Genomic DNA, 15,490 nt, shown 5'->3' with positions numbered 1-15,490 from the left:
TTTTTTAACACAGAATAATTTGGGCTTTTTAAAATCCGAAATGCTGGGATTCTTGTCACTGTGACATGCAGAGACAAACAGGCTGTGACATCAGCCTAAGCAGACATGGCTCTGGCAGGCACACCAGTGCTCTCCAGGGCTTTCAGACCTCTCAGTCCTCTGGTAAGGAAGTTTTCCCTCCAGATTCTATTAGGAAATGCTTCATGACCTTTGGAAATTCGATTTAATTTTGATTTCTGCTTGTGGATTAGCATTTGGTCAGCAGGTTATCAGGCCAGGAGGAGCCACTGAAAGTTCAAATTTTTTTCTCAGGAAGTTCTAGTGGGAAGCCTTTTCAAACCCAAACTCAAAATATTGATTGTCACAAAGGAACAAGATCCCAGAGTGGAGGACAGAAGCTCACCCTGAGAAGCATCAGAAACCAGAACTTCATTCCAAGCACTAAAAAAGTAGGAACATTTATTAAAAGAATTACATGACAAATGTATGCTGAACTCCCACTCAGCACTTCACATCCTCCTGGACAAGGATGGGAAGATTCACTTCAGAAGCCACGTGCAACAAATTCACTTTTTCATTCTATCAGGAAAAATTTCACCTCAGAACAAATTTCCCAATTCCACTGCAGCACCACATTCAACTGTTGTGACTGTGACCCCAAAATCACACCAACTTCTCCAAATAAATATTTGTACATAGAGCTGCCAGTCAGGTTTGCAAGTGTCAAACTGTACTCACACAAGCCAATTCACTTTAAAGAGTCTTAAATATTATCAAGAATCTTGAATCAAATTTAGTAAATAAAAGCAGATAATGCTGGTCCTGGCATTCCATTCTTGCTGCTCTCTTCCTCTCTCTGCCCCCACAGTCTCTCCGTGCCTCAGGCTGCACAGCTCACACCAGAAACAGGATCAGGCCCTGGAGGAGGGCAGGGAGAAACACAAACACATTATCTCCCATCAAGGGATGTTGGTTCACAGCACACAGCAAAGACAGAACCCTCCTGCAAAAGTCCTCACGTCCAGTTTGTAGTAAGGGGGGCACAGAACTCTTTGGGAGTGTTGGGGAATATCCTGGCTACTCCAGGACAGCTCCAGGGCGGACAGGGCTGGAATTTGGGGCAATTCAAGATTCTTTGAATGGTGCCACTGGAGAGGGCTTGCCTGAACACTGGATGCACAACAGAGCTGCTCCCACTGAGTTCCTCAGAAAGAAAAGGGCCTGGGCAGGGAATGGGACCCTGCCCAGTGCCTGAGCACTGCTCACGGTGCAGCTGCGCCCACCCCTTGTGTGGGCATCACATCCTCAGGACATTCCCTGGCCAGGAAGAGCAGCCCTTTCAGACTTTCAGGGAGTGAATTCTCCAGCCCTTGCACACACAGCCAGCACTGGCAGGGCCCTGTGAACAGCCTGGAGCCTTACAGGAGGGAGCAGCCATTAACTCACCGCTTTTATCTGAAAATCCACATTCACCAAGGGGATGCGCAGCACCTTGGGCAGCGGGATCCCCATGCTCAGGGCACCTGCAGGGGACACACAGGACCTCACATGCTGAGCCAGCTCAGCCCACAGCAGAGCTGCCCCAGGGAGGGCACAGGAGCAGAGCTTCTCGGGGCCAGCGCTGTGTGCTGGCTTTCCTGAGGTTCTCCAGCACTGGCTGTTGCCAGAAATGATGCTGGGCTGGGATGGTGCAAATATAAGGTTGGACTTCTAACTGCATCCTGAAAATGGGGATTTCAGGGTTTTAATGGCTCCAGCATTCCTTGTATATCTTCCAAACCCACAGCCACACCCACTCACATACACCCACACACACCCATACACACACACACAGACACACACACGCACACACACACACGACGCCCTCTTCCCTCCTTGCCCAGAGCTCCAAGTGCTCCCAGCATTACAGCCACCATCCAGGTCACCTTACCATTGATCACAGGCATGAATGTTTCCACAAGCAGACTGCTGCAGTGGGGCTTCAGGGTGGAGATCTGAATCAGAGAAGGAGCAACCATGTTAGCAGCACTGCCTGGCCCATGCCAGCAGCAAGCAGGACCCCTGGGACTGCAAACCACTGCCCACTGACACAGCAAAAGAACAATCCCTCTTCCCTGTGAAGTGAATCTACTTTTCTTCTTTGATTTGTATTCAGTCCTTCCTTTAGAAAAACTTCTGCCTTGTGACACTTCTGCTGCAGCTCAGTGTGAGCTTTGCCCAAGCAGAGGTGAATAAACAAACAGATTTCAGCTTTACATTTTCTTTATTAGAAAAGGCAGAAGGGAAAAAGAAACCCCAGCAACAGAGGAATTGCTACAGCCTACACCACAGAGCAGCTAACAGCTCTGACCACCAGCAGGGGTAATTCATCACAGCATCCCACAGCCACTGCCTGGCTCCCTCCCTCCCCAAGAGCCACAGGGCATCATGCTTGGCTGCTCTCCCTGCCCAGTAAAGCCCAGACTAATGTTAGAGACTTACATTACTGATGCCAACATCAGAAGACTCCAAGGAGAGGGAAGTGCTGCAGGGAAAGGAGAGCAAACAGCAGGTCAGACACAAGGCACTGACCAGAGCTCACAGCCAGACCCAGCCACCTCCAAGCACACTCAACCCCTGGGCAGAGACCCACAAAGGGACACCTGCATTGTAACATGAAAAACCAGGGCTGGCACACTTGCAAAAGAGAAAAGAAAATAGGAAAATCAAAGCTTAACCTAATTTTAATTTGCTTGTCAATGATGCAGCAGTGCAGCAGGGCAGACACAGCTCCTGGCTGCGCCTTCCCTCTCCCTCCCTTCACTTTCAGGAAGAAGACAGCTCCTGGCCAGCTGGGAGCAGAGCTTCTGGAACCCCGTGGCAGGGGGGCTGGAACTGGATGATCTTTAAGATCCCTTCCAACCCAAACCATTCTGTGGTTCTATGGAAAAGCACACAGTCTGGTGAATTTGCTACAGCTCCTCATCTATCACTGCAATCACACCACTATCCATACCTAAAATGGATGCTTTATTTCCACTTTCAATTTCTCTTTTCTACTTCTATTGGATCTTGTCATACCCTTGTCTATTGAATTAAAAGCCTTTTGAGGCATTTCTATTCCCTATATCGCTGCATACAAGCTATGCCAATTTTGCTTCTAAATCCAGCTCTCTGACAAGCTAAATGGCCCCAAATCCTCAAACCTCCTGCTATAAGGAATGCTCTCCAAACTTTAATCATGCCTTGACTGGCATTAATGACAGCACTTTCCTTTACTGCTTTATCATTCATGTCCAATATCAGGCATTTCGAACCACTGCCCAGGATCAAAGTCAAGCTGACAGTCTTACAATTATTCAGGTTACCTCATTCCTCCTTGTTATAAAACTGACACACTTTTCCTCCAGCCTCTTAAAACTTTCCAACTGCTGCAATCCTTCCTGAACTACCCCATCCACCTTATGCCATCAGTCAGGCATGAAATTCTCACATTCAGATGAAATGTCTGGTTTACAGACACGGAAAACATTTCAAGGCAGCAGCCCCAGAGCTAACATTGCAGCACAGAGAATGTCCCCACGTGCGTGAGGGGACAGCTCACCTGCCCAAGGCCAGCTGCAGCACCAGCCTGCCCCCAACAATCGACACACGGACGTTCAGAGCAAGGTCCTGCAAGCAGAGAGGGAGAGGATCAGCAGATGGGAACATCCCCATCCTAGCCACCACTCACTCAGCACTCCCAGCCACCACGCTGCACCCCTCGGAGGCAGCTCCAGCCACACTTACAGCCTTCAGCAGCAGGAAGTTGAGGATGGATCCATCTAAGTGGTTACTGAACAGCTGAATCAGGACTGAAAGCTTGACACTGGCTTTGTTTTCTTCCAAGAGGATGAGCGGGTTCCCTCTCAACACCAGTTTGATGCTCAGAGGACTGGTCCCACTGCAGGCGGAGCACTGTGGGAATTGGGGACGCATGGAGGTGGCTGCTGGCACCCCACACACCAGCCAGGCAGGGGACTAGCAGTCCTCGGCAGGCTCTCACAGCCCCATAGCTCCACAGGGCCTCCCCAAGGTCACACACACACCCTGGACAAGCCAAATTTACAGAGCAAATAGGTCTGGCACGGATCAGCTCTCCATGCTGAGGGCAGAAGGGATGAGGAAGGCAAGGTGGACACAGAGGGGGCTGTGGGTGCCAGAGGGTGCCCAAGAAATGGGATACACCAGACAAGGAAACAGGGGATATGTATCAGCTTTCTATGTCAATGGCTACAGGCTGAGAGAAGGCTTTCCCCTGGTCAGGGAGCAGGAGAAGGCAGAACAGACAATGGCACACAGGAGAGCAGGGCTGTGCAAACCCCAGCCCCTTCTCCCACTCCCATCAGCTGGCCGGGCAGCGGGACAGGCTCAGGCCATGCTGGTGCAAGACGAGGGGAGCAGAAGACTGGGGACCTTTGGCAGGGGCATGATGGCACAGCCAGGTGTGTCCTGGAGAGCTTCACACAAACCCTTGTGGCAGAAGAAGCTCCTCACCCCAGCAGGAGCGATGGTCCGCACGGCCTCGCGCAGGCGGCTGGCGCCCGAGAACTGAGGGAACAGAAGCACCAGCAGCCCCAGTGAGCCCTCCAGACAATTCCAACAGCACCCATCCTGCCAGGGCCACCCCACCACACAGCACCCCGAGCCCCCCACTCTCTCCACTGCTCCCCAGCTGTCTGGGTGACTCCTGGGAGTCGTTAAGGTGATGGCACCCAGCTGTGGAAGGTGATGTGTAGGAATGTACCCCGTGTTGATGGAGTGGCAAAACTATCCTTGTCCCCCTAAAAAAGAAAGAAGCCCAGAAGCTTCTCTCATCGATTAGGTGAAAAGACCTCTCATAAGACTTTGAAGACCACCTCAGACTTAAGGATAGCTAATTGGGCAGAATTCAAAAAGTCCCACCTGGGCAATTTACTAGAAGAGAAGTGAACAAAAAAAACCTAATCAGTTTTGTGAAGTGTTTTATCAGGGGCAAGAGAGCCTCTTGCACCTAGATCAGTTTTTCTATCTGTTATTTTGCCTTTTATTAAACCTCTTTCAGTTTCCAACACTGCAACAAAAACCATCCTGCTAATTTTTTATGCCTCCAAAAGTAGCTAAGCTGTCTTAAGTGTACTATATACCTCCAAGAGCTTATGAGACCTGGCTTGAGGAGGTACATATAACAGTGGTATCCCCCAGAGGCTTTCAACACCTGCCACGTGTGGACCTTAAACATTTCCCATTGGGAGTAGAGATCAGAGGCACAGGAAATGCAAACACCCAGGGAATGGCACTGCAGACATGCAATGTCTTTTCTTGGTGGCACTTTGCAGACTCCTTGAAAGGCTCAGGGCCTGCAGGAGTCCATGGCACAACCAGAACACAGCTGCTCTCAGCTGGTGTCCCCGGGGGTGTCCTCAGAGCCAAGAGCAGAGCTGGGCAGTGCAGGGGCTGTTAGAGCCCTCTGAGAAGGCAGGAGGGAGGCAGTGCTGCACACACACAATGCTCACAGCCAGGGACTGCCACAAACAGCCCTCCCTGCTGCTGCTGCCTGTCCCTTGTCACTCGCTGCAGCTGGAGCACAGCCCTGTGTACTCACAACTTCTGGCGTGCAGGGGAAGGTCTGTGGGGGCAGCTGGAGCAGCAGGGACAGGACTGCGTTGAGGAAGCTCTGGCGCATCACCAGGAGCAGGAGCCGGTCCATCAGAGGAGGCAAAGCAGAGGGGGACGAGTCGTGGGGGATGGTGCTGCCTCCCACCTGCTTCACCACGCCCTGCAAAGACAGGTGACACACACATCAGCCCTCAAACCTCGAGGCACGGTCAGATCTCTCAGGAGAGCAGCCGGTGCCAGCTGAACATCCCTCCCTCCTCTCCTCGGAGCTTCGGGAAAGCACCGGACTCGAGCAGCTCCCTCTGTTTTTTCATAGATGGCAGGAGCTGACAAAGGCGAGCCTGCATAACTGAGGTGCTATTAGCTAATAACACACAGTCCAAATCACAAATCTCTGCTTCACTTCATCCCTGAGGTCTCATTCCAAGCACCGAGGGGTGATGGTGCTGCACACAGTGATCCCCCTCCAGCTCCACAGACACCCACACTGACACGGACTTTTTGCTAAGGAGACTCATTCTGACCATCGGGGGGGTTGGGGCAAAGGCTCCTCCCAATGAAGTCATTTCACCAAAGTTAGTACAGCAGCATGGGTTTCACAGGCTGCAGTGTTTGCTATCAGCCCCTGCTCCTCTTTAGTGCTCACGTCCCACTGGCTTCTTGCTTTTTTAAGCAACTTGCTTTTTTAAGCTCCGTTAGCAAGTAGGTTGCTTTTTGCTGGTTTTTTTTTTTTTCCCCCCCCCACTGGCTTCTGTCCAGCTGCTTGCCTTTTTAAGCTCTCCTGTTAGCAAGTAGTTTGCTTTTTGCTGTTTGGGGTTTTTTCCCTCACAGTGAGACAGAAGTAAAAAAATGCATCCATTAGCCTGGCTTATCATTCACCCATTGCAGAGACTGAACAGCAAAGGCAAAAGCACCCTGCAGGTCTGCAGGGCAAGGGAGACAAGGAGAACTGCTCATCCCATGAGAAGAACTGCTCATCCCAGCAGCTACATCCAACAGACACAGCCTCGAGCAGACTCAGGGTAGGTTGGCATAAAGAGCCAAGAGAAGAAAAGCCCACACTATCACTTAGTGGTGATTTGGATAAAGACCTAAGCACTTAGGAGCTGCATTTCCAGGATAAATCATTAGCCCAGCTTCTCGTGGGATTCTCCAGCTCCCATGGGATGAGGAATGCACAGCCACACTCCCAGGGTCCTGCTGCCCAGCATGAACTTACGTCTAAATCCAGCCCAAGGAACTTGCCAGAGGTGTAGGGGATGCTGGCCAGCTGGTAGTGGATTGTTCCTGCTGTGCCCACCGGGATCACCGCTACACACAGGAAAAGGATCATTACCTGGATCAGCACCAGGAAATCAGCAGTAACACAACCTCCCCTGACCCAAGGGCCACCAGCCCCCAAACCACAAACAGGCCCAAGCATTCAGGGCTGGGGGGTGCTTGCTGCTACTCCAAAAGGCCAGAACATCCCCAGTTCAGCTTGGTGGGATCTACCTTTAGGATATAGCACAAAAAGAGCATCAAAGACAATAAGAAAAATCCAAAGGTGATGTATAAAAATGGAATAAGGAGGGCCAAGGTGGGAGCAGTTCACTGGAAGGCTGGGCTGTGAATTCCAGGCTCACCAACAGCCCTGCAGAAGTGCTGGACTTCTGCTGATGCACTGAGGGACTTGATGTGGGAAATGGGTCTTGCTCCCGCTGTGGGAAACACAGGGCAGCAGTGCCTCAGCCTCCACAAGCAACGCACCATTGAGAGTGCTCAGCAGATGGATGTTCACAAGGTTCATCACGATGTCGACCACTGGACAGAGCTGCAACACAAAGCAGAGATGGGTCTGCCCAACCCCCTCACCACCATCACCCACAGCCTGCCCAGAGGCCCTCCTTTCCCCACCAGGGAAAGAGCTGCATGGCAATAGACACAGCTGGGATGCTGTGAAAGACTTGGGGCAGCGCAGCATCCCTGGAGCAGTGGGACCACACTGAAGGGAAATGTTTGGATCTGAGGCTTTGCCCCACAGGCAGCAGCCCTGTGGACAGCCCAGCCCCACGGCCCATGGCAGTGATGTGGGACAGCAGCACAGAGACAGTGCATCTTGCTGTAATCAGTTTTCCCCAGTATTTCTGTGCTTCAGCTGTGAAAGGAGGACAATCCTCGGCCGTACCAAAGCGGGCAGAGTCGCTGTCAGCTGGCGAAGCACCAGCTCATTCACTGACAGGGTGAGCAAGCTGGAAAAGAAGGAAAAAACCTCCAAATCAGCACAAACAAAGCTCCAGGACAGGAGACAAAAAGATCTCCAGCCTTCATTTTACATTCTCCTACACCCTCAGTCATCCCTTCAGGGCCAGTGCTGTGGCTGATGCTCACCAGAGCAGGGGCTGGAGGTAAAAAAGAGCCACTTATCCACTGAGGAGAGAATTTCACTCATTGCTGAGAATCACAGAATCATTAAGACTGGAAAACACACCCAAAATTATCAAGTCCAACCATCAGCTCTGCACCACCATCAGGTTCCCCACTAAACCACATCCTCAGGTGCCATAGTCACATTTTTTTAGCACTTCCAGGGGTGGTGTCCCTACCACATCCCTGGGCAGCCTGTTCCAGTGCTTGACAACCCTTTCTGTGAGGAAAATATTCCTTCAGCTCTCAGGGAGCTTTCACTGCATGAAAAGAGTGAGCCTGTCACAGTCTAACCTTGTGCTTGGTATCTCCCTCAGGTATTTAAATCAGTGCTGTAGTTAAGGGAAGAGGGAGCTGTTAGGAAATATCTTCATGTTAGTTACTGGGAACAAACAATTTGCATCTGGAATAACAAGAGGAGAAATCTGCTGTGTGACATTTCCACACTGCTGCTGAACAACTCACTCAGGACCTGTGATGCCTGCAGCAGCACAGAGGCAGTTTTGTCTGATAATCAATATATTTCTGGACTGTTGAGTTGGCAAGACACAGACAGCAGGAATTCATAGAGCACCTGTTATTTATGCCCAAATTCTGCCTACAAATGGATCTGAGGAGCTGCCATGAAGTCATTTGTGTATATTTACACTTCCCTTGGCCCTCTAGGAGTTCACTTCCTGCAAACCATCACATTAATCCTGCTAAAAATTAAACCATAACCCCCAGAGCAGGTGAGTCGTGCTCCTCTGTTCACTCACACAGCATTTTTCAAAGCAGCTGCTGCATTGATTGAAATATAATGCATAATGCAAAAATTAATTAGGAGAATTTCGATGAACCCGAAAAGTGAGTAATTCAAAAGCTATAGAAGAAAATATTTCCCATTATCAATGTACTGCTGAGTTCATCAATACATGAAGTCAGCCAATCCTTGCTGTCAAGAATTTAATAAGACTGAGCAGGAGATGGCACGAATTTGCCTGGAATTACACACAACCACAGCAGTCAGAGGGAAACTCCACATGCCAGGCATCCTCCTGGGACAGCAGCCAAAGGCAGAGCACAGAACCAGGGAAAGTAATGGTCCCGTTTTCCTGGAATTCTCCCAGCCCTATTACTCCTACCCTTTGGATATCAATTCTCTAGCTAAGTCTAGAGAAAGTGTGTTGGGAAAGGTACCAAACCTCATGCTTCAGACCTTAAAATTTCCACAGGCAAGCTGGGCAAATTAAGCCTCATTCCACTGATGCAATTGGCACTGGCAATAGGAAAGAAATTCCATCCCTGAGGCCTGGCTCTACACCAGCAAGCACCTCTGTGTCCTGGCAGACTGTCCATATTAATAAAGAGAAGAGGATTGCACATAACGAAAACGTAAATCCACAGGCACTTACCCAGAAAGGACCTTGATCTTTATGGCCCCAAGAATGCAGAGGCAGTCTTCAGTGACAACCTGGAACGTGCCAGATTCAAAATTCGTGCATTTAATGTTTGCAGTAATGTTCACCTCCACTAAGATATCAATGAGTTCTGAGAGCAGGCCAACCAAGCTGCAAAAAAGCAAATGGGATTATTGCATCTCTCAGTCTCTACACACAGAAACTCACCAAAGCCAGGAGAAACAGACTTCTCCATTTCCAGCAGGCTATTGCCAATGCCACAGGTCATTTTTGGTGTCTGTTTTGCTCTGTGACTTTATTATAGGTAAGAAACACTTAAAAATCCTTAAGAGATGCAAAATATGTCAGGGCAGGGGTTTCCCTGCCTGAATCCCCCACTCACCAGTTGCCTCTGAGCTGCAGCTTGGCCCCGATGGTCAGCTGGACCCCGATCCCTGGCAGCAGCACCACCGACAGCCTGGGCACCCGGACCTTGATCAGGTGCAGGCTGTGAACAACAGCAAAGGCTGGCACAAACTAAAAACACCTTCCAGCAGCTGAGCAGCTGCACCCAGGGAGGACCTACAGCACCCACAGCACCCCTGCCAGTTCCAGCTGGAGGTACAAGGGTAAGAGACAGCTGACTACAAGAGGCAGCCTAGGGCAGGCTGGGGTGGAAGCTGACTTTGGAGAGCTGTCTGCTTTTTCCCTCCGTGGTGCCTTTTCCCTCTCTCAGTGCTGCCAGGCATTAACAGCACCACCAGAGCTGTCACTCTGCACCCACAACCTGCAGGGTCCCTTGCCACCCACGCAGTGACCACACTGACAACATTACTGGGTCAGATTTTCAGTACCACAATAAAACCAGGATAACAGCCCAGGCCAGCCATGCCAGGGACAGCTCAGCCCGCCTTGCTCAGATCTGATGCTGAAGGGGCACTCAGTGAAGCACTTACTCCGTGATGCTGGTGGGAGAGTTCAGCTGACTCCCTTCACCCATGATGTTGGGAACCACGAGACCCTGCAGGTGCTGGTGGATGAGCCCATTATGAATTATGGCATCTGAGAGAACTGGAAAACATCTGTGTGTGAGGACCAGCACGGGCAGCAGTGACCTGTCCCCCCTCAGGCAGATCCAGCCTGGCACAGCAAAGCCCCTCCCCTCCCCAGAACTCCTCATGGAGAGACATCAGCTGTCCCCATGCAGTAAAATAACACAGGGGTGGCATTTGATAACTTTGGTGCAATAAACCAAAGCTGCTCTTGGTGAAGTGAACAGGAGGGGCAGCAGTGGAAAGCATCCCAGACTCCAATTCAAACATCACAACTTGGCTGTGCACTGCCAGGAGCAGCAGGACCCCACTCAGATGCTGGGCTCCCACTCACAGCTCATTTCCCCTTTGTCAAAGAGGTTTTTACTTGTTGATTTTTGCCTGTTTATTTTTGCTTTCAGCTTTTGGAGTTTTTTAGTAGAAACAACTTGAAACAAGCCTGAACATTGCAAATATTATTATGTCTGCTACTTCAGAGCAGCTGTTTGTCAAATATCAGCTGCTCCAATATGGAAATGAGAAACTGAGAAAAAAAGAGGAAATAACCCAGATCTAGCCCTGAAATTCTGTGTGGCTGCTTGGAGCTGAAACGTGCCCCAGTTCTGGAGCACAGATTTCCCTGACCCATGAACCTGGTGATGGCTCTCAGGGGCTCTGAGCAAAGTCTGCAGCCCTGAGGAATTATGAAATAAAGATAATGGGGAGTAAAACTCAGAAAGTTTTACTTTACACAGAGCTTTCAAAGCAGACACAACTTTGAGGTGTTTTTTGTAGTTACCGTTCTGCATTGCCTGCGGGCTGACAGCACAGGACAGCCCAGACAAGACTTCCTGCGAGGGTGGGAGGAGGCCACAGAAAAAGATGATTCCAAAAAGCTTCAAAACCATCATCTCCAGAAGATTCCCCTGCTGGCAAGGGAGACATCAGAGGGGACAGTGAGGCAAAAAACTCTCAGAAGCGACCCCAGTGTCTTTATGAGGAAAGAAGTCAAGAAAGGAATCCCTCCTTTAGTCTTTATCTGGATCAAAGGAGACTCTGCTCAAGCCCAGAGCAACAGAACCTTCTTCATGTCCACACACATGGACAGACTGCACGTGTGGGTCAATAAAAGCCCTTTCCTCATCCCTTGTGAGTGGCCCAAAATGTTCACACAAAAGAAGCCAAACCTGATGTTTAAGCTATTTCTGTAGCCCTGCAATACACAGTTACAGGTATTTGGTGAGGGGCTTTGCCAAGGGAAGCATCTGAGGACTCTCTGTGCTCCTTCTACCTTTCCAAAGCAATAAACTAAAACACAAGTGATAAAAATAAGCCAGCTAGAAGTTATAACTTAATAACTACTAACATAAATTTAATTATGCCATAGCAGACATAGGGAGGTGACCAGGAGCTTGGTGCCCAGCACAATCTCCAACCAAAGCAGTCAAGCACTTCCAGCGTGGGGACCCTGCCCCTGCAGCTGTCACCCTGCCACCACACAACCTGCACGTGGAGGATGTTACCTGACTCAGCTGCAGCCAGCTGGGATGGGCTCTTGGCTCCACTCAGGCTCCTCTGGACTCCTCGAGACTCTGCGCTGTCCCTTTTCTCCCCAGAGCTGAGATGAAAGCACGGCCCTTATATAAAATCCGCAGCCAGGCAGACACGCCTCTCGTGCTCAGCCTCCCTGGGCCATGGGCAGCCATCCCTTTGCTCCTGCTCCTTGCAAGAAGCACCCAGCTGCCAGCTCTCTTGTTAGAAACAAGGCAACACCACTGAGCCACCCCCTGAGTGCTCACTTGGCCTCTGGATGCTGCTGTTCAGCCCCACTCACCCCATCTGCTCTAAAAATGGTGCCCCGCAAAAGTCGATCCAGTGGGGACCCCATGAGGTAAACAAGCTTTTTAAAAAGTAGTGAGAATTACTGAAGAATCTTGGCAGAAGGCTGATGTGACTTCCTGAGCAGGAAGGCAGCACACAGAGCACAGGAATGGGGGTTCCAGGAGACTTAGACCTAGAATATCTATTTTTGGCAAGCTGGCAAGTCAGTCCCAGGGTGATTTGGCCTCTGATGGGGATGCCTGTGCAGGAAGGCAGCACAAAAAGCATAGGAACTTAGGTTTAGAATATCTATTTTTGGCAACCTTGCAAGGTGTGAGATGCAAAAGACTCATTCCTCGTTCAAGTGGACTCCTGGGAAAAGATTTTCTTGACAAGAGGCAATACTGAAGTTGCAGAGATCTGATAAAGGTTGGCATTTAGATTGATTTCAGATGGGTCTGTAAATTGCCATGTAAAAAATGAAGTTGTATTGAAATGCAAAAAGCCAATGGTTAACATGGTTTTGAATAAACAACACTTATGGTAGCTGAACACTGGTAGCAGCAACATGGATTTCAAAGGAAAATCTCATCCTGCAGGAATAAGACTCTCAGCCCTCAGCAGATGCCTTGGCTGGGCTTAGCAGAAGTTTCCATTGTGCAGGGCCCCGGGGAGATCTTATCTGGGCACTTTGTTTGGGTCTGGCCACCCGTGTTCAGCTGGGATGGAAATGGGGGAAGCTGGGCAGCAAAGGGCTGGGGAGCTGGAGAGGGGCTGGTGTGCTCAGCCTCATGGAACAGGGAGCAGCAGAGATACCATCATCCTCCACAAACATGGGAGAGAAGGAGAGGAGAGAGGGAGGAGAGCTGCCTGGGCTCAGGGACAAGGCTGGCACAGGAACAAACAAAGCTTATGATTCAAGTTGAAGTTAGGAGAAAGCTGCTACCACCACAGTGAGTTTAGGGCTAGCTGTCCCCTGGGAATACAGAAGGCAGAAAAATATACTCAGGATGCTCTTCAATACTGTACAAGGTGTGTTTTGCAGCAGCAGCAAAGTGCTTGCACTGAGTCCCTCAGCATGGGCTGCCCTGGGCTTGGGCTCAATGGAGCAAACTTTTGCTTGTCACAGAAACTTGTTTTATTTAACATTCAACCAGCACTGCATTTGATGTGCTGGTGGCAGTCTAGTCCCAAAACCAGGGGATGAAGTAGATGATGTTAACAGGCAACCTATCCATGCTGCTCTTTTTTTGTCCCCTTTCAAAGACCCAAATGCACCAGGCTGAGCAGTCACCACGAGCACACCCACAGTGAAGAGTCCCTGACACTGCTCCAGCCACATACAGGGATATCACTGCTGGCAAAGGCCAGCTGCTGAGCATGAACAAATGTGGATTTCCAGCTGGTTTCAGAGTGTCCCTGTGTGTGCAGTGTCACCTGAGCTGCTGTGTACATGCACATGCCCAGCAGAGCCAGGCGCTCCCATCGGATCCTCTCGCTGTTCCATGGGATCCATGTCCACACCCTCACGTCCTGCACCACACCTGAGCCACGGCACTGACAGCAGCTGTGAGGAACACAGCCCATTTTACACACCCTGTCCATATTTCTTCTTGCTCTGTGACTTTTTCCTCCTCAGTCACATCCCTTGTCTCCCCTCTCCTGCGCCCATATTTCATCCTCTCCTTGCAGCAGTGATTTAGATATCACTTACCAGGAGGCTGGATTCAGCCCTGCAGTGACAAGGGAAGATATATTAAAATAAAGCATTGCAAGAAATTGTAGAAGAGATTGTCTCAACACAACTGCTGGAAAGCAGAAGGGCTCAAGGAAAGACCAACACCCACAGAGAAGAAATGCTCCAGAGCAGCCTCTGGCATCCTGCACTGCCCCAGGCTTGGGGTTCTGCAAGGCAGGTTAAAAAGCAACAGGATCTTTAGAAGAGTAATATTAAAGTAATTAAATGTAATAATTTACTAAATATTAAATTAACTTTTTTTTTTTCTCTAATATTCAGAACCATGGAAGCCTAGGGAAAACTTAGGAGAATTGCACCATACAGGTCAAATTAAAATGCTGAGCAATGCTGAAGATGAAATAAAATCAGAATTTTTGCACTACATTTTAATGACAGATGGTGGTTTGGGACATTTCAGAGGTTTGCAGGCTAGAGGAGCACAGTTTTCCTTCATTGCTATGTGACAAATAAAAACTAAAGAGTGTTAAAATTCTCAGAGTGTTAAAATTCTTTAATGGGCAAATAGTAACTCCTTGTTTAGAGTATAAATAAACTGAATCCTCTCTCTCGAGGTAAAAAGCCTAAGTCTGGTGGCAGGACTTGCAGGCTGTGATGGAGCTGCTTTGTACAGATGTCCAGCCTTTTCCCTCCCAGGGACACCTCCTAGGAGTCCGTGACTGCTTCCAAACGGGAGCTGTGAACATTAATGAACTGCTCAGCCCAGATGTCAATGGAAAACATTCCCTGATGCCACCAAGAAGGCAGCAGCCCAAGGGGAAGGAAAAAGCACCTGGGGAGGAAAACGACACAGCAAACTGCTGTGCTGGAGCAGAAACTGGAAAGGGCAGGGGGAACAAAATAAGTTTTAAGTGCTGACTGCAGCTGGGCTGTGAACTCGCAGCATGGTCTCTGAAATGCTGAAGTTGGGGTGATGAATTGTTTTTCCCACACAGTATTTTACTGGGGAATATGGCAACATACCAGATCTTCTCTGGGAGGGGATCAGGCCCTCGGTCAGGACAGCTCAGTCCAGAGCCTGGGCATGGAAAAGTGTGACTCACTGTTCTAATTCTTCTGCCTCACTACGAGCTGGCTTGTTCAGAGATTTTTTTTTTCCCACTCCTGTTAATGAAATTGCTCAGGGAAGTGGAAGGAAGGAGCTGTCTCTGAGCTCCCCAATGCAGTGTAAAACGCTGAATTCAGCACCAGAAACATGGCATTAGTGCAGCAGTGTCTCTGTGGAGTCACCTGTGCTCTGGTTGGTTTGGGGTGGATTAATCTTCCCAGAGCCAGGCTCCAAAACTAATTTTGAGCAATAGGATTTGCCAAAACTTAAACTAGAGTCTCCTAGAAAGGACCTGGAAGGTTTTAGTAAGAACTGAAGGACTCAAACCCTCCTCAAGCACTGGGACTTGACTCGAGGCCAGGATTGACAGAAACCCACCATCCCCAGGGCCAGATTTACAGTGGCTGGTTTAGCAGCTCCCATTGTCAGCAGC

General features: G+C 49.7%; 1 protein-coding gene across 1 annotated transcript; it reads right to left on the bottom strand.

The window, feature by feature from the left end:
* Nucleotides 1-894: 894 nt before the first annotated feature.
* Nucleotides 895-11,343, bottom strand: LOC121331561 (BPI fold-containing family B member 4-like). The gene is made up of 15 exons (XM_041396109.1): nucleotides 11,232-11,343; nucleotides 10,358-10,472; nucleotides 9,805-9,909; nucleotides 9,417-9,572; nucleotides 7,784-7,847; nucleotides 7,366-7,429; nucleotides 6,836-6,927; nucleotides 5,603-5,776; nucleotides 4,516-4,569; nucleotides 3,769-3,936; nucleotides 3,584-3,651; nucleotides 2,482-2,524; nucleotides 1,931-1,994; nucleotides 1,447-1,523; nucleotides 895-918 (listed from the first exon to the last, which is right to left on the bottom strand). Exons 1-15 carry the CDS (start codon nucleotides 11,341-11,343, stop codon nucleotides 895-897), a joined length of 1,380 nt encoding a protein of 459 aa, XP_041252043.1.
* Nucleotides 11,344-15,490: the final 4,147 nt, after the last annotated feature.

This window comes from Onychostruthus taczanowskii, unplaced genomic scaffold, assembly GCF_017590055.1.
Source record: "Onychostruthus taczanowskii isolate IOZ18803 unplaced genomic scaffold, ASM1759005v1 scaffold126, whole genome shotgun sequence".
Taxonomy (NCBI): domain Eukaryota; kingdom Metazoa; phylum Chordata; class Aves; order Passeriformes; family Passeridae; genus Onychostruthus; species Onychostruthus taczanowskii.
This window is presented reverse-complemented; position numbering and strand designations above follow the sequence as displayed.

Coding starts and splice junctions, on each gene's coding strand:
- LOC121331561 (XM_041396109.1), bottom strand. CDS start 11,343: ATGATGGTTTTGAAGCTTTTTGGAATCATCTTTTTCTGTGGCCTCCTC. Junction 7,848..9,416: donor AAGATCAAGGTCCTTTCTGG/GTAAGTGCCTGT, acceptor CTTCTTTTCCAG/CTTGCTCACCCTGTCAGTGA. Junction 6,928..7,365: donor TCTGCTGAGCACTCTCAATG/GTGCGTTGCTTG, acceptor TCCTGTGTGTAG/CGGTGATCCCGGTGGGCACA.